The 19,505-nt window shown below is 36.1% G+C and overlaps 2 protein-coding genes across 2 annotated transcripts; both read right to left on the bottom strand.

Moving 5' to 3' along the window:
• Positions 1 to 826: 826 nt before the first annotated feature.
• LOC131299648 (uncharacterized) lies at positions 827 to 7,558 on the bottom strand. Its single transcript, XM_058325232.1, has 13 exons — positions 7,555 to 7,558; positions 7,119 to 7,256; positions 5,560 to 6,024; positions 5,217 to 5,379; positions 3,774 to 4,428; positions 3,550 to 3,684; positions 2,929 to 3,444; positions 2,386 to 2,828; positions 1,906 to 1,996; positions 1,713 to 1,805; positions 1,505 to 1,615; positions 1,114 to 1,256; positions 827 to 1,019 (listed from the first exon to the last, which is right to left on the bottom strand). The coding sequence occupies exons 1-13, from the start codon at positions 7,556 to 7,558 to the stop codon at positions 827 to 829; spliced, it is 3,150 nt and encodes a 1,049-aa protein (XP_058181215.1).
• A 3,076-nt stretch (positions 7,559 to 10,634) lies between these two features.
• LOC131300760 (uncharacterized) lies at positions 10,635 to 12,060 on the bottom strand. Its single transcript, XM_058326739.1, has 2 exons — positions 11,276 to 12,060; positions 10,635 to 11,159 (listed from the first exon to the last, which is right to left on the bottom strand). Exons 1-2 carry the CDS (start codon positions 11,915 to 11,917, stop codon positions 11,124 to 11,126), a joined length of 678 nt encoding a protein of 225 aa, XP_058182722.1. The 5' UTR covers positions 11,918 to 12,060; the 3' UTR covers positions 10,635 to 11,123.
• Between the last annotated feature and the right edge of the window lie 7,445 nt (positions 12,061 to 19,505).

Here is a 19,505-nt window from a genome sequence, read left to right as displayed (position 1 = left end):
GTTGTTTTGTGGACGTGAGGTGTGTACAGTTTGACATTTTAGCTTTATATAACCTTATATAACATTCTATATTCTCCTTTTTAGATACACTGCTGTTTTATAGACATCAGTTGTGTACGGTGTAACATATTACATTTATATAACGTTATATAAATTTCCATATTCTCCTTTTCTGGTCCACTGTATATAACGTTATTAAACTTATATAACGTTATATAACATTATATATTATTTTTTCCTTATGTTACATATTAAATACTCAAATATATGACCATATATGTTTGTTATGTTGTACAGTTTTTTGATATATAACCATCAGTAATTTGTTTTTTTTTGAAAAATTAAGGATGCAAACCTAAAATGATTTTCGTTGTTTTGGTTTAACGTTATATATTGGAATTCATTAACAATAACCATTTGTCCAGTTAAGAATATATAACGTTATAATGTTTTATACATTGGAAACAGCACAGCACAACCAAAAGAAATCATTTAACATTGTAATATAACATCCTATCGTGTATTTGAGTCCATAAGTAAATATGACCATGTAGGTAGATCGAATATATTGTGATGAACTATACATTTTAATTTCCAAATGTAACAGCCTGCCAACATTCCCAATTACATTAACATATTAATTCCTTCATTTACAAAATGTACCATCTAAAACAGACCATCACTGCGGATCAAAAAAAAAAAAAACAGACCATCACTAACAGTTAATAGGCGAAGTCAAATCCGATCAAAATGTTCAGACCCCTTAACCAAATAAAATCCCAAACCCAAAAATAATGTATCGGAAACACCAAAAATGCACGGACGCTCATTGCGACTCCTTCCCCATCCTTCTTGCTTCCCATTTCTTTATCGTCCAGCTTTTACCTTCATCGTTCAAAAATCGAGATACTAAACCGGCTCTATACTTGTCAATTTCAGTCTTTGTCAATGTTTTTGGGATTGGCTCAAGGTGCGCCAATACTTCCATGAGAATGCACACAATAACACCACAATCAACCCTGCATAGTTATGTGGCAAATAAACATGATAAGTTGATTTGGAGTTCTTTGCAAACTGTTGTATGTAGAAGTTGTATGGAGTTTCGAAGCTTACGATGTACTTTCTTGTTGTGGGGCATGTTGAGGTGAGAAGATTGGAGCATCAAAATTCTGTTCTTCAAAGAGTATTTCCGTACCTGCACTTTGGTTCTTCATCTCAGCATGCATCTCCTTCATGTAATTCTCCACATATTTTTTCTACATTTACAATGCACAATATTAGTGATGGTGATATTTTTTGTGAATGGATTTTCGAGTATTTGCATATATGGAATTATTAATCGTACCACAAAGGTGGCGTCCTTCAGGAGTGGATCTCTGCCGTCTCTCTTTCTCAACGAATTGTAGTGCATCCAATTTTTTTTCCTAACATCAAAGAAAAGAATTGTCCAATGGTACGGTGTAATTTTCATTGATTTGTCTCCATTGCCATTCATAGGGAATACCAAGTAACGATAGTATTTAGTCCCATTTTTCCGGACGTTTTCAAACACACGTTCAAGCTTATTGTCGAGTAGAACTGCTCTCATATCGCTTTTCGGGGTGTTCAGTATAGTCTGTTGAATTGGTAAATCTTGTAAGTACAGTAGACAAATGGTCATATATAACCTTAAATATGCAGGCATTTACAAGAGTAAAATATATGTTTTTTACCCAGATGGTGCATGGGAAATATGCAACGTTACTGTGGTTGTATTTATCATTATCCAGCTGGATCGTTAGCATACGAGTTAGACCGTCGATCATCTGCATTATTTTCCATATTTAGGTAAGAATATAATCGACCAATATGTACACAAATTGTTTATATGTTTTTGATGCATGATATAAGATAGGATTTTCATACCCAGTTTGAGACGTCCCCTCCTTGTAATAGTTTCAGTATGTCTTCTAGAGGTACAACTTCTCTCGTCACATCGTTGGTCCAGACAGTGCAACTGTTATCACATATGTTTGACATTATATCATTGCATTAATGGTCATAAATAAGAAAATGTGGAAATATGTACTCTTCTGTTTTTTCATCTATGAACAAATAGCAGTTAACAGTTAATGTAATGAAATGCATTATAGCTAAAAAGGATGAGGCATAGTAAAAGGCCAAGGAAATGAACCATGAACCTTAAAACAACACATGAAAAGTCATAAGCCAGAAGGAAGTTTTCCCCTTTCACTTTCACAGAATCACAAGGTACCAAAAAATCTTCACTAGTGTAACATGTAATTGCCCTACCAAGTCGCAAAACAGTACAATGTACCCTTTCACGGCAGATCCTAACATGCAATAGGTTATATGAGGTTATATGATTGTAGTATATTTACTTACGTGAGATCTGCGTCAGAACAGTCAACGATTTGTTGCAATAGCTTCGCATCGGTATTCGATAGCAAGTGAATCAACGGTGCTGCACTAGGATTCCACTTTTGTTTCAATTTATTCTTTGCCCCCTTTTGCAAATCACTGTAGACATAATCGTCTAACCGCTTCTCCACTCTGGTGAACTTTTTTTTCACTCCTCTAGTTAGCGACGATGATTTCACTTTTACTTTCGTTTTTCCCCTCTTCCCTTTCGGTGTGTCGCATTCTAGTATACTCGTGTATGCTTCAACAGTCGTACTGTCCACTTCTGCATCTGGCAGCATTATGTACTCTGGCCCACCCTCATCCTGGACAAATTCAATCCCCCCTTCTTCTTCTTCTTCTTCTTCCACATTTTCTATTTCTTGTTCTTTAGACTTGGTTTCCTTCTCGCCCACATCTTCAACTGGCTGTTTTTAAAAAAAAAAGACGACACTTATAATTGATAACTTATTACCTAAATAGGATTATTAAATAGCATGCATATATATCCTAATATATTTGACTTACCTTGTACGTTTGTGTTACAGCATGTGTCACAAAATCATCAATTATATCTCCGGCCACTTCAAGTTTTTCTTCAACAATGTCTTTCTCTATGAGCATGCCGCCTATCTCCGTATGTAACGTAACATTTTCGTGCTCTAGGTGGTCTTTATCAAATTGTGCGGAGATGCCTTCGAATCCTAAACCAGGTGTTGTGGTTTGTGTATGCTTTGTAATCCTCCTCCTAAGTTCAACTATTGTGTCAGATTTCTCCTTGTTTTCCCTCCGAAGTTCAGAAATTATATGGTCCTTTTCTGCATTATTTTCGGTCAAGGTTCTGATTATACCTAGTAGGTCTACCACTTCATCCTGCTCACTTTCTGTTTCCTCATCACTCGTATCCTCCACGACCTCATCGCCCGACTTGTCAACTGCCGTCTTCAACTTAGCAGCCTTGACATCAGTCTTGACATCAGGGACTAGGGAAAACCTATACAATTCTTCCTCCGCGTCGCTTGGCTCCAATTCTGAAGATAATACCTTTAAAAATAGACAATAACCAATGATGTTTATAAATCACATCTAGCACCAAAACTGTTTATAAATACGTTCATAAAAAAACATATAACTCTATACAATGCTTACCAACTGCGGATCAAGAGAGTCCAAGTTGTTTGTACGCAGTGCATTTGTTAGGTCACCAATCCTCCACTTGATGAACCTTGGTATGATTTGTGGATCTCCCTGATTAATTAAAGACACGTGCTCACAAAGCCAATACTGTTTTTAAAAGAAGGCACAAATTAGTTTTAAACGAACAAAAAAATTGGAAAACCTATAAACATTATAAATGGGGAAGTCATTGTTACCATAAGTCCCATTACGCATCCTCCGACTTTTGTTGGTTTCAAAGAAGCCCTTTTGTTCAATTCTTGGATAACGTCTTCGGTGATGAAGGTTGCCCAATCGTAGGAGGTGCTATTATCCAAATATTCCACGAACTCCAAGTAACCCCAACTCACTCTGGCTTGTGTGTTTGCAAAAAATAATGTCCCTATTAACAAAAGGCATAGGACACGCGCCAAATCATTCGCATCCTGCAAAGTGGTGCCTTTAACAGCCTTGGTAAAGAATTCCCTTAGTAACGGAATTGTTAATATCCTTTGGCCTTTGGGACCCGGGCAAAGACGATCAGCGAAGTCTGATTTTGGGACCCTTGGAGTTGGATTTAGTACAATCCTTTTAGGACCAGATTGTATTCCAAATATGAGTGTAACCTCTTTCGCCGTTATTTTCACAGACTTGCCACCCAATTTGAATCTCCCACTTGTACCCTCATATTGTTTTACCAACTTTAAAACGTCGGTATCGCTCTTCCTTACGTAGGCCTCATCCATTTTTGCTTCTACAATACCCAACAAAATTTTCGCAAATGGTGTTTTATTGATCTCCTGAATTTGAAGTGGTGTGAATTCCCCGGTAGGAATACTCCTTATCAGTTTTACCACAGTATTTAAAGTTGACCTGCATAAAATACACACATTGGTACAGAATATCATATATATAAGCAATACACTGGAAATGATTCAGAGTACCATATATAACCATATATAATTCAGGTAATAACATTATACATAACCTTTCACAATTACATATATCATATATAACATTATATCAATGTTAATATGGAACATCTAACATTAATATGATAGTGCAATACAATTAAAATGATACAGAATAACTATCCCCATTCCTTGCATGCATCCCTTATCTTAGTTAAAAGGTTCGATTCGGCCGAGAGATCGATCAACGGTATTTTTCATTCTCGGTGAATATGGCATGATTGGGATAAGCTGAATCCACTGCATCCATCATTGTTATGTATTGGAAGATGTACCTAGCTAGCTAGGTCGTTAGTAAATTCTCTGTTTGTATGGGATTGGTCTGACAGTGACATATATATAGAACAAAAGTGGGACTAAATTTGGACAAGTTTTCGATTCATCGGTTTCTAGGGTTATGTCATGCATGGCGTATATAATTATAATGTAATACTACTTGTAACTTTCTAAAAAGGAATAGTATTCAGAACAGCTAAGCCACACGTGCTCTGTATAAATCTTTAGAAGTAATGTATTGATCAACAGATTGTTTTCACGTGTTCATATTACTGTATCAAACTAGCAAGTCAATATAATTCAAGTATCAAACTAGCAAGTTAATAACATCATATATATCCTGTCACAAGTCAGTATAACATATATAATATTATATCAATACAATCATATATACATATATTCATGTGTCCTTACCTGTACTGAATATGTCTCTTTACATTCCGGGGATTATTAGACATCCCAGGTTCTACTTTTTCTTGTTTTCGTTTGCCCTTGAACCCTTCACTTTTATGCCCTTTCTTCCCCTTTCCCTTTTCTTCTTCATCCCTCTCTTCTTCATCCCACTCATCTTCTTCTTCTTCATCCCACTCATCTTCTTCTTCTTCCCCCTTTTCCTTTTTGTTCACCTTTGATTTTCTGTTCAAACATCCGTCCTTGGGGATTTGAGACCTTGTTTTCCTTTTAAATCCTTTGTTCTCCCTTTCTTTTGGCGGTGGTTTTTTTTCTTTCTTCTTTGTGTCGATCTTTTTTTCTTCACCATCCTTACCCCTTTTCAATTTATGCACTGCCTCAGAAGAACGTGTCACTCTCTTTGTCAGGGATTGCAGATTTATAACTCCTTCATCTTCCCTTTTTGCCCTTTTCCTCTTTCTCTCATAAACATTTTCAGTCTCTGGCTTTTTACCATGGTCTGTGAACTTGATTCTTGTCGGCATCACCTTTTTAGTTGGGGTAGGTGATTTCTGTACAGTTGGTGTTTCATCATCAACTACTAGTCCTTTACTCTTTTTTCCGTCCACTTTTTTCCGGGGGGTGGGTGAGGCAGACTTGACGACCTTGGACTTTTCCTCACTGTCTTCAATATTTATGACAGTTGGGTCTACTGTCCGTTTCCTTGGTGATTTCTTCTGCCTCATCTGTTTTTGATGGTCAATCATTGCTAATGGTTGAGCATTTGCCACAGGTACCAACTCTTTCCCTGTGATTTCTGGTTTAGTCATTGCTGCACATACAATGAACAAAATTAACATATGGAAATATACAGCTTTATACGTTTATGATAATCAGTGGTTAAATGTAAACATAAACGTTATATAACCTAAATGTCATACGTCTCATTATACACTATACCAGCAAAATCACATGTAACCATATATGTAATGAATGATGGCCCGATATAGTATACATTATAGGATATATAACCATATATATCTCATGTACAGAGGGAAAACGTGTTTTCGTTGAATTGGGTTATATCTATAAGACGAATTAAATTATATTATTGAAATGGTCCGCGCATCGGCCTAGTTGATCCGAATATATAGGCAACATTGATACAATCTTATATACTCGCACTCGAAACCCTAACATAGCTTGGCCAAACCATATATATAACCATAAATACGAAAAGAAACATAAACTGGACTGCTCTAGATAACAAAAAATTGAACATCCAGCAGTAAGCTTTCAATTGTATAACGTATACAAGAGTTTTGTCTAAAATTCAAAATACTAGGGGGATTTAAACATGACATTTTTAGGGGACATGATATCAATTTTCTAGAGAGATACTGGAGGGAAATTCCGGTTTATCTCCTAAGTTGGGAAAAAACTTATAAGTACACTCTACCTCAATTGATAACTTGGCCAACCCAATTATATAACCATATATACTAAGAGAATCATAAACTGGACTGCTCATATATTGATATAACCATATATACTCGCAAGTAAAACACTAAATTATCATAGCCAGACCAGTTATATAACCAATATATACGAAAAGAAAAACAAAAACATGTAACCATTAACCATTTGATAGGATTGATGGTATAGATTGCACAAGAACTAAGAACATATGACTGCTCAAGAACTAAGAACATATGACTGCTCAAACCAGATATATAACCATATATGCTGGACTGCTCAAACATACACATAAACATACATATAAACCATTCATAAAAAACCCTCAAAAGAGATCATCAAACTCTGAACTTAAAGAAATCTAATTTATGATATAACAATATATATACAAAACCCGAACTTAAAATACCCAAACCATTCATATAACCATATATACAAAGATAAACATACCAAGTGTATCGATTGCGTCGTAGGATCTGATGGAGAAGTCTGTCAGCAAAGTCTGATTTTGAGACCCTGAAATTAGGGCGACAAACGGAGAAGAACGATTCAAAACAAACTTGCAAACATTTTCCGCAACCATATGAACTAAACAACATCAGTTTAGAGTATGAACATCTCTTGAAAGTCAACACAAATGATCTATAATAAACAGCAGTCCAATGCAAACCTATGCTACTCGGCATATCAAAAGTAAAAAAATCATTGATATAACCATATATATACTATCAATCGAATCTCTAACTCAATTCAACCATACCATACTAGATCAGAGATTGATATAACCATATATAACCGTCATTAATATAACCATATATATACTAACAATTGAATCCCTAGCTTTACCAAACACCAACCTAGCAAATATATATATAACCATATATACCCATAGTTCACTTTTGGTTTTCTAAGAAACACACCGAATGGATCGTAGCAAGGCAATGGGGATGAACCGAAGGATTTCGACGGCGACCGTCTATGCAGAAAGACGGAGATGAATCAAACGAAATCGGAAAAGGAGAATATATACCGTTAATGTCCGATGAACGAGTGAGGAACGACCACATGCACCAGAATAAAACGGATGAAGAACGGGCGACGAACGGAGACGAACTACAAAGAAGGTCCGACGAACTAGGGCGACGAACGGCAACGATCGGAGAAGCAAGACCGTCGGTGAACGAAGAAGTCCGACATCGATCGGTTAACGAAGAAGGCCGACGGCGATCCACTGATCTTCACAAACCGTCTAGGTGTTTTGAGTATTTTACAGGAATCGTCCAGTTTCTTCCTTCTGAAAGGGGGGGAGGGGGGGGGGGGGGGAAGGGGGGGGGGGAAGGGGGAAGGGGGGAGGGGTTTTGTAGTGATTTGGGAGTTTTATTCGGGATATGGAGAATTTTGAACTGAATGTTTTTGAATTGATGAAAAAACGGGGCAAATTTTTTTTATAAAATAAGGGTATATTAGTCCAATCAGGGTTATTATATCCTTACTAAGAGGTTAATGGACTTAAGGGGTTATAGAATTTAGAAATGGACTTATAGGGTTTAAAAAGTGCTATAATGGACTTATGAAAAATTCTTAATAACGATATCCATTGACAGATCTGGGTTGCACGTTTCTCTGCCTACTAGGGCTTAACGTGAGAATATATATATATACACACACACACACACACACACTTACTAGAAGTCGGGGCACACGCATCTCGGATTTTCACAATATTTTTTAAAAATGTTTCACACTTATTGTTTGATCAAATTTTCACAAATGTGAAAATTCAATTTGTACACGCATCGCATGTGCCCCGGTCTCAAAGGAGGGCTTTAAAGGAGACCAATTTGTTCTATCAAATTTGGTTCCCCACTCACAGTCGAGGCATGAGAAGAGAGTGATTGGTGAGTCAAATTGTGCATATATGAGCATATATAGATGTGGATAAAAGGAGTACGAAACAATTTTTTTTGTTTTTGTAATCCCGTGCATCGAACGAGCGTGACGGTAGATATATTCGTGCATGTATCCATCCGGCCAATTATCAAATGGCAACAAAACTACATCTTCAAAAATGGCCCACAAAACTACATCTTCAAGTTGCATGATCATGCCAAAAAAATGAACGAAGAAAAATAGAAAATAATAAATCCAAAAGTAGGTAAATGAATGAGTACAGTAAAGAGCTATGAGTTGTAAATGAAGGTACAAACCGATTCAAAGTTCTTGACATTTGGCAGACTTCTTCACAAAAATGGTCCCTTTGGCTCTCTCTTTCTCATGTGAGGCGCTATTTGGCAATTTTTTTTCTATGAAACTAACCGGTAAAGTTGAACTGTTAAATGGACAGAGCAGTTGAAGAAAAAAGGGGTGTTTTGAGGATATCTGGACATGTAGTGGGGTGGTAACTGTTTTTGGGAGTTTTTTTTTGTGTGTTAACTGTTTTGGGAGTTTTTTGTGTGTTAAAATGTCCAATATATCCCTACAATTAACTATTTTGTTTTGTGTTTTTTTTTCTCTTTAGAGGATACTTTAGGAAAGGAAAATACATGACAGGAGAGAGACCAAACTGGTGCTCCCCCTTTATATTTTATTATACTAGAGGCCGGGGCTCACGCGATGCATGTGCAAGTCGGATTTTCACAACATTTGTGAAAATTTGATCAAACAATAAGTGGGAAGCATTTTTACAAAAACGTTATGAAAATCCGATGCGTGTGCCTCGGCCTCTGGTATTTGTTATTAGCAAATACGAACGTTAGGTAGAAGGCATCATTCCAAAGTAAGAACAGGTTCAGCGATTTAAAGATTGTACACTGATGTTTTGCCTTCATTAAACAACGGTTTTGCCTTAATTATCATGTCTTGTAATTAGCTTTTGTTATTATGCATGGGCGAAATTAACATAATCTATCAACATAACTAAAAGAAAACATACATAATGGTAGCAATTGTTGGAAAAATGTATGCATATTAATTTGTTGGAAAATTATATGTATTACAATTGTATATTTATTTTGATGATTGTCGGAAAATCAGATTAATTATTTTGATGATGTTTTTATAGTTATCACCAAGTTATTTCGGACTAATTTTCTCAACCTTGTAAAAATTGCTTAAAGTCTCTTGAATTCAAAGTTTAAGATCTACAAAAACTTAGTAAGCTCAATACATGCTTTAACGGAATTTTTCAGATGAATTTTTGAGCTACAGGTTGACGAACTGGCTGACAGGCTGGCTGTCTGAACAGAAGAGGTTGTCAACCGGACTTCACTGGATGGCAGACCGATTGAGAGAGCGGACGACCTCCCGGTCGACCGACCGGACGACCGGTAGTACATTTATGCAGATTTCCGCAGATCAGTAAAATCTCAACGGCTATATTTTTCCTAAATTAACTTCCAACGGGTCTATCACTCTACAAACGGGCTAGTAGGAGATTGGATGGCTATATAAGGCTTCAAGAGCTCATTGATGAGTACCAATTCAAGCGACATCATTCCAAGAGAAAATTATTCAAAGATCAAAGCCTAAATTCTCCTTGTTCTTCCACTTTCATATTTTTCTTGAGAGAAATTTTGTACAAGTCGTGAGCGATAATTTTCATACTTTCTTCACATACTTGTAATTCCTAAGCGAGTGTTTGAGTCAAACACTTGAAAGCTTAGAAGACCAAATTCGGGTTTGAATTTGGGTGTTGTTGTTTTGGAGAGGTTTTCGGAGAAAACTCTTGCGGTTGCACTAGCTCCTCGGGAAAGCTAGGGGATAAGGTTGTTGTAAGCACACGCAAGACTTACTACTTGTAATCTTTTTGAAGATTAGTGGAACCTTCAAGTAGTTGCTTGAGGAGAAGTGGACTAGGCCGAACCGTGGACAAATCCGGGCCGAACCACTATAATCGGGTTCTATCTCTCTAACTCTTTCTTTTACTTGCTCATATTATCTTGAATATATTGTTAGAGAATAAGTGGGAAGCATTTTTACAAAAACGTTATGAAAATTCGACTTGCACATACATCGCGTGTGCCTCGGCCTCTAGTATTTGTTATTAGCAAATATGCACGTTAGGTAGAAGGCATCATTCCAAAGTAAAAACAGGTTCAGCGATTTAAAGATTGTACACTGATGTTTTGCCTTCATTAAACAACGGTTTTGCCTTAATTATAATGTCTTGTAATTAGCTTTTCTTATTATGCATGGGCGAAATTAACATAATATATCAACATAACTAAAAGAAAACATACATAATGGTAGCAATAAATATAGAAAAAAATATCCAAATTGAATAGTAACAAAAAAAAAAGAAACAACTCTTGGTATGATAATGCTAAATTTTGAAAATGAGTTATGATGACAGTCTCATACTCATATGTAAACTATTAAAGCACGATGAACTCCTAAAACAAAATAAATTGACTAATTCAAATAATTGGATAGCATGTAACTCCAAATATTGTAGAGCTATAGTTCATCAAATTGCAATCTTCGCTTCGCTACCTGCAAAAGGAACACATAAGAACATTTAATCGTTTGTTAGTGTATGATTTGTATTGAAGTAAAAATTAACTGAATGGGTAACAAACAATTTTTTCTTAAAAAATATATATTATTACCTTTTGCCGAGGTTTTTTCCCCTGCTTCTCCTCTTGTTCTGTAAATTGTTGCTCCACTTCGTCCAAAGCTTCTGAACATATGATATCAGTCTCGATCTCCTCAAGCATAGCTCCCAATGCTCTCATATCCATTAAATTTAATTTCAAGTTTTTGATGATTGTTGCTTTTGGCCATGTGGGCGGGAGGTTATTAACTATAGCCTGAACCAAATTCTCAATGTTTGCCTTGCAGCTTTTTTTTCTTACACTATGAAATTTGTTTTCTTTATTTAGAATGTGCGCTCTCATAGTTGAGTTTGGCATCATTGGCCCTTGCTCAAACTCCATCCACAAATAGTGGACATTATGCTCGTCTTTCATCAAAGCATTCATCAAATGTGTAGCATTTTCTATAACATGTCTTTGAAATATTGTTCGCTTCACATGCATCCAGCTTTGTGTTAGAAGGTCTACTATTTTTTCTATAAGGTATTGTTCACTTATATTTTCTCCAACATTTTGCAAGGCTCGACATGCCTCTATTTTTCGTCGAACAAAATTTTCAACTGGTAAGCCCTCCCTTTGACGTTTAGATTCAAAATTGTATACTGCATTCAACATATCTAAGTGATCATTACAATGCAAACATGGAGGAGGCCTCATGAAAACCTACATTAAATGTTATATATACAATCATTTGAACCTAAAAGTTCTCAAGCGAAACAATTTACGACCTGTGTAAGTTTAAAAACTTATTTAGAATCTCTGTAGGGGTAAAAAAGAAGGTGTTCATAATCACGTACCGATTCAACACCAACTTGTATGCGTATATAACAAATTATATTTAAAATGTGGAAGAGAAAGAAAATAGAAGTTATAAGCATCATACTTTGTTTTTTCCTTTTCCATTAGAACCACTTAGCTGCTCGTTTTCCTTGCCCTTTGTCTTTATTGTGTCATTTCTCCTTGCCTTCGATTTTCCTATTAATAATTGAATAGGCGAAAATATTGATTACAAAAATAATATTGTGAGCAGCCCCCTCAAGTAAAGGGAATGAAGTATAGGGAAAGAAGGGTTGTCTATGCATTCAGTCCTACGCCATTTTTTTGGTCACTACCCGTTCTTCACATTTGACAATAGAAAAATATGACTTATGTATATAGTTAAGTAGTTACTACAAACTTCAACTAAAGAAATAAAGCAATTTCTAACTCACTGTTAATGATGCCGTGATATTTCAGAGGTAGAAAACACATAACATTTTCCAAGTTATTTGCATTGAAACTGATATGATTTTTTTGCCAAGTTATTTTGAGATACACATAAATAGAGCATGCCAATATTTTACAGGCCAAGAGTATTAACTGTCTAACTACTGTACTTAACCAGCTAACATTTTCACAACAGCTTGCATCATAGCAGTTCATGTCACGCCCTTGATTTTTAACATAAGTATAAATGAATTTCATAAATGAAACCTCCCAATAACCATCCAATACCCAAAAGAATTTAACATTTCTACTTCCATAATTGTACCTTCTCATCCATGAGTTTTCAAAAGGTTACATCATTGTCTCCAAGACCCAAATATCATATGTACGAAAGTTAAAGAGAGTTACGTGTATTACAAATATCCTTGGTTAAAACAAAATGAATCGAACTACATTACATCTTCCAAAATAAAGTCTATAAGTCATGCATGCCTAACACTTCATGCCGCTATCTTTGATCCGCACCTGAAAGTGATAGACGGGTTGAGCAAAACACGTACCCAGTAGAGAATTCTATGCTCAAACTCTATGGAAATGTGATGAATCATGCATCATGAATGAGTGAGTATTGAAAGATACGCCCAAAGTACGAATGATTACCAACGAGTTGCACGCTTTAATTAAAGGATTCTAGACTTCACCTGAATGTCACTAACCGTTTACCTCTCAAACTAGATACATCAATGAACTCACGTCAATCCACCTTATTCTATAACCAATTCTAAATCATTTTATTATTCATCGTACAATACTACAATATTTCTCGTGTCTATAGTCATCATCATCAAATCCCTTCATTACAAAATCTTTCCTTTTAATCAGATATTTTCTATCAATAATCACTAGGGTCACCTCGGGTCTATTTTCCTCGAGCGTAGGGTCACCCCATGTCTATTCCCTCAATAATAATAATCACTTGGGTCTATTTCCCTAAAGCGTAGGGTCACCCCGAGTTTATTCCCTCAATAATAGTAATCACTTGGGTCACCTCGAGTCTATTTCCCTCGAGCGCAGGGTCACCCCGAGTCTATTCCCTCAATAACGACCACTTGGGTTACCTTTCACACTTTTCATAATCGTCATCATTTCATAATCAACTTCATCATCAATCTATCGGTCGTACCACAAAACTTTAATCAACCCTTACATGACTCCACAAATGTGCATGTTCATGCCTTTTCATTAGTTTACATATCCGCATCCTACATAACGTACTAAGCCCATATATATAAACCTACAATACTCTATCCATTTGTTTCTACGCTTGAACCTCATAGGACGAGTGCCAAAAGAATTGAAAGATTCGACGAGTCGTGAAGACACAAGTTATTATATCATCTTAACATCATTTGGACCACTAGACACACTCACATCCGCCCCATACATTCCCCACAATGTCACCATACCCTAAGTATCCTACCAACCTATAGTAACTATATGACGTACGACCCGGCTGTATCGATACTTAAACCTTAGATAACGAATGCCATTGAGAACTAATAGTTCAACAAATCAAAACGACAAGAGATCCTGCTAAACATGCTCACGTCTACCCATAATACTCACTACGGCACCCCACATAGCCTACGGTACTCCTAACCAGCTTTACGGTACATTTCTCATTTACGACGAAACTAAGATGACACTTAACGATTGTTTTGAGAGTGAAAACGATCAATGAATCATCAAAGGACGAGTAACCAAGTTTAGAGATAGTTTAAAGGTGTTTTAGAGGTGTTAGAAATGATAGATGAAATTTAGAACAAAACTAAAAAACTGCCCCTAAGCCAAAAGTATCGATAACTAGCAAAATGATATTGATACCATTTGACCAAGAAGCATCCCAGATGCAATGATATCGATACCTAGGACAAATGGTATCGATAACAAGTGATTTTTTGGGTTTTAGAACACAAAGGTATCGATACCAATGTCAAACAGTATCGATACCAGCTCAATTCGAGCAGATTTTCTGCACTATTCCCAACAATCAAACCAACAATTTCAAGTATGATCAAAGCACAAATTCAACTCATAGGCACATAGAAAGAGCAAGAAATCCTTAACTCGAAGTCGGAGAGCAAACACACAAAGAGATCGGGCCACGCGAACCCTTGAACTCAAACTTTAAAATACGCCCACAATGCTCCTCTCCGAGCCAAACTGGACAAGCTACAAGCTCAATAGCGCGTGAGGAAGGTGGAATGGAGGTTGGTTTGAGTGGGTTTTGGTTGGGAGCAAGAGGGAGAGGGAGAGAGAGAAGAGGAGCCGAGAGAGATAGAGGGGGATCGGGAGATGGAGAGAGAATGGAGTTGGGATTTTAATCCCCTACTCCTACACACTCCTATTTATATACTCACACAACTCACACTAGTACTCCCTCCACTAACAATCCTTTCATATTAACCCCAAATCAAACAAACTCAATAATTTCCACATTTTCCTTCAATTTCTAGTATTAATAAACCTTTAAATAATTTCTGAAATTTCGGGTCTTTATAGTTCAATCACAATACAATACTATTTGGTGAGCAACTTACATCCGTAGATCACAAATTAGCTTAACAAATGTGGCAAGGAAAAACACATGGAAGATATATAAGCATCGTACAAAAATAATGCCAGGTTTTTTTGCTTACAAAAATAATGCCAAGTTTTTTTTATTTATATAAAGATATCTCCATTCTTAGTTACAGCAAGAACACAACAGCAGCAAACTACCTACATGTATTTCTCCCACAGAGGCAACTAAAAAGTTATCAAACACCAGATTCCACCTATACAAAAGTTCCTAATCTGGAGGCTTTTCTTGGCCATGCAGACCACCCATTTGGAGGCTTTTCCATGGTCCTTGTTAAGGCAGGTGATAACTTACCATCAGAAACAAACAAAAAGAGACATGAAATTCTCATATTCTAGATATTCAAAACACTGTTATTAACCATATTCCCTTCTCTTCTATTGGGCTTCTTCCACCACTTCCACTCCCCAAACAATGCAATCGTTAAAAACACAAACACCATATTTTTTTTGGGTAAACACCATATTGCTTTACAACAATAATCAATTATGTAAAAAACAGAGCTGAAAGATACCAAATAGTAGATAATCACTTATAAAGTGATTATCTGCGGAATAAAGAAAGTGTTCATATGTCAAAGAGTAGTAAGTTGAAAGCAAATTTTGATAGAAGAAGACATTAATACAAACACTTGGTAGTCAATAGAGAGAAAGACAGAGTACCCTTAATTTTCAAAACTCTCTTCACTGCAGATATGAACTTCCGAATCTGAAATAGGAAATAAGAACATCTTGAAGGTCTAAGTCGAACAAAAAAATCTACAAAACCCATACTCAAAATCTGCACAATCTGCAGGAAGGCAGTGAGACATGAAATTGATGGTTCATACATAGAATACAAAACTAAAAGTCAGAAGTTTATAGGGAAAAATGAGTAGAATAACTGTGGAAATTAAGAAGACGAAGGTACAAACATGAAAGTTGTTGACATTTGACAGACTTCTTCTTCACAAAACTGGTATCTCTGGCTCTCTCTCTTTCTCATGTAAATTGGTCGTCACCATGGTTTTGTAGATTGAAGGAGTTATTATGATGGAAATTATAGGCAGTTAATAGTGAAAGGAGAAGCAGTAACTACACGTGGAGTTCTTTGACAATAGAAGACGTAAATGTGTAGAGTTCCAATAGGGGATAGGCAGTTTTTTGACACTCTTACTATTTTGCCCCTATAGTTTTTACCCACAATAGTTGAATGCAGGAGTTTTTTTTGTGTGTGTTAAAATGTTAAATATATCCCCAAAATTAACTATTTTTTTTGTGTTTTTTTTTCTCTTAGGAGGGTATTTTGGGAAAGGGAAATACATGACAGCGTAGACACCAAACTAGTGCTCCCCCTTTATATATTAGAATAGATACTAGTATTTGTCCGTGCTTACGGCACTATACAACCCGGTTGGAATTGCCCATGCCTATGGCACAAACACTAAATCATTTCGTTAATGTGTAGTATGTGATCCTCTTCTTAATGGCACGAAAGAGAATTACCCGTGCTTACGGTACTCCCCCAACTAAACTTTTAAGCTAGCTACAAAAAACTATCAATTTGTTTATGGAATCCCAGTAAATACCAAGTAAAAAAGTTAAAATAGCACTACTATGAATCCCCCACCACATACATTAAACCCATTTGCAGAAATGAAAGAACATATTAGAACCCAGAAATCAAAAACCTCAATGTAACTTCAATCACATCAAACGCCATAAACTAACTATATAAAGAGTAAACAAAAATTAGTTCGGACCGCGAGAAAAAAACAGGCTATCGAAAAAAGTTACAGAGAACTCAGGCTTTGGTTAAAATACCTCAATGTAAGCGATCACTGGAGGCATAGTGCTTGCCCGTACCTATGGCACTAGCCACCCCAATTGGAATTGGCTCAATTTGCTGAAAATTATGTACCCATAGATTTACTATTCGGAAGTTCAATTTCTGCCAAGATTTGCATCAATTTCTACCCATGTAGGCATAGGCAACCCGATGGTAACAAAAAAAGAAAGGGAGAAAAAGAAAAAGAAAAAGACGGGTTTGAAAACACGTGGACCTAGGCGCGAACTATACTACTAAACTATCATTCAAAACGGAACGTCAAGATGAGTCAATAACAAAACTCGATTTTGTATAACATTTAACAACACACTCACCCACCCACACCAAAAAAATCACCCAAATTTCTTGGACACTCGGAACAGGCACAAATTCCACCCGGAACAGCAGCTAGATTGAAATTTAAACACTACTTGCACCCTGGAAAGAAACAAACACCAAAACCTCCCCAAAAAAATCTCAATGGAATGTTTCACACGGCTTTCAAAACATGGTTTCTTTGTTAGACCCATTACCTTTGCTTTCACAGAGCTTTCTTGTCCTAGCTTTCACGCAGCTTTCTTCAACTAGTTTTGCCGGAATAAATCAAAAATCCCAAAGGAATGTTTCTTGGCCTAACTTTCGACGGGATTTGTAGACCTCGGTGGGGATTCAAAAGATGACAGGAGAGAGAGAGAGAGAGAGAGAGAGAGAGAGAGAGAGAGAGAGAGAGAGAGAGAAGGGGGGAGACCCAAACGACAGGAGCTGGAATTTTTTTATTTATTATGCCAACAACAGAAGCTGGGTAAAAAGAAGAGATGGCATTTTTGTGAAATATTTGAAAGATTGTGGGCACTTTCTTAAGAGAGTTGGAGAGCACACATCAACCCTTAGATCAAACAAATCTAAGCCATTGCAACAACTTGTCCCCACACCCTTGTGTTTTATTAGATAGATAGCTAGGTAATCGGTTAGAAGAAATTCATGTCTGTACAGGGTATTCAAGCACACCCTTCTCCCTCGGGAGGAGGACTGGCATTGGTTTACCTTGGCAGTTCATCGGATTAGGAAAAAAAAAAAGAGGTTAGAAGAAATCCACGTCCTTGCACAGTATTCGAGCGCACCTTCTCCCTCGGAAGGAGGACTGGTAATGGTTTACATGTGTGGTTTATCGGATTAGTGCTTGTCCGTGCCTACGGCACTTGCTAGCTAGTGGTTCAAACACTAAATTGATTGACAAAAGAGAATTACCCGTGCATACGACACTCCCCCAACTTATAGGGGTGGAGGTAGATCTAGGCTTTGAATCAGCAACAATCCGTGGTGGGTGAACGTGAGTGGGCCGCCATTAGGAGGCAGCGACAGGGATGGAGGGTGAAGTGATAACTTGAGTTTGGGGGGGTTCGCCTCTCTGCTAAATAATCTGGGTTTGAAATTTTTTTTTTATCCGACCTGGGTTTGAAATTTGAAAATGAATTTGAGTAAGACCAATGGCGTTTGTGTAATAAACTAAGAAAGTATGGGCACTTTGTTAAGGGTAGAATTGAAGTGATCTCAGCCATTGATCTGCAATTAATCTGGGCTGTTCGAAGAGATTTTTATATATTAAAAATATAGTTAAAAGATTAAGTGTTACAATTTTCAATCCTTTTGAACCAATGAGAATATCTTAATTAACTAATTATTTTACCATAAAGGGTCGTAATTAATTTTTGACTCTAAAGCTTTCCTATTAGAGCCCTAAGATAACTGTAGAATCAAATATAGTTAAAAGATTAAGATAAAATGAAAGCCTTATAATCAAAAGTTAATAATGACCCGTTAGGATAAAATGATCAGAAAAATAAGATTTTCGCACCGGTTCAAACGAATTGAAAATTGGAACAATTAATCTTTAGGATAAAATAATCAGAAAAATAAGATTTTCGCACCGGTTTAAATGGATTGAAAATTGAAACACTTAATCTTTTAACTATTTTTTAATACTATAATCTCGTCAGTTTTGTATCGAAACGGCGCCATAACATTCTGAGGAGAGTTATATATATTAAATATATAGTTAAAAGATTAAGTGTTCCAATTTTCAATCCGTTAGAACCGGTGCAAAGATCTTATTTTCCTCATCATTTTATCCTAAAGAGTCGTAAGTATTTTTTGACTCTAAAGCTTTCGTGTTAGAACCCTAAGATAACTGTAGAACCAAACAAAGTTAAAAGATTAGATACTAAAATGAAAGCTTTATAATCAAAAATTAATTACGACCCTTTAGGATAAAATGATCAGAAAAATAAGATTTTTGCACCAGTTCAAACGGATTGAAAATTGGAACACTTAATCTTTTAACTATTTTTTTAATATATAAAAGTCTTAAAAAATAGTTAAAAGATTAAGTGTTCCAATTTTCAATCCATTTGAACCGATGCGAAGATCTTAAGTAACGATTATTTTACCCCAAAGGGTCGTAATTAATTTTTTATAATAAGGCTTTTATTTTATCTTAATCTTATAATTATATTTGGTTCTACAGTTATCTTAGGGCTCTAACAGAAAAGAGGCTTTTATTTTATCTTAATCTTATAAATATATTTAGTTCTA

Source organism: Rhododendron vialii, chromosome 9a (genome assembly GCF_030253575.1).
Source record: "Rhododendron vialii isolate Sample 1 chromosome 9a, ASM3025357v1".
NCBI classification, from domain to species: Eukaryota; Viridiplantae; Streptophyta; class Magnoliopsida; order Ericales; family Ericaceae; genus Rhododendron; species Rhododendron vialii.
Note: the sequence above shows the minus strand (reverse complement) of the source record. Positions and strands in the feature narration are given on the sequence as shown.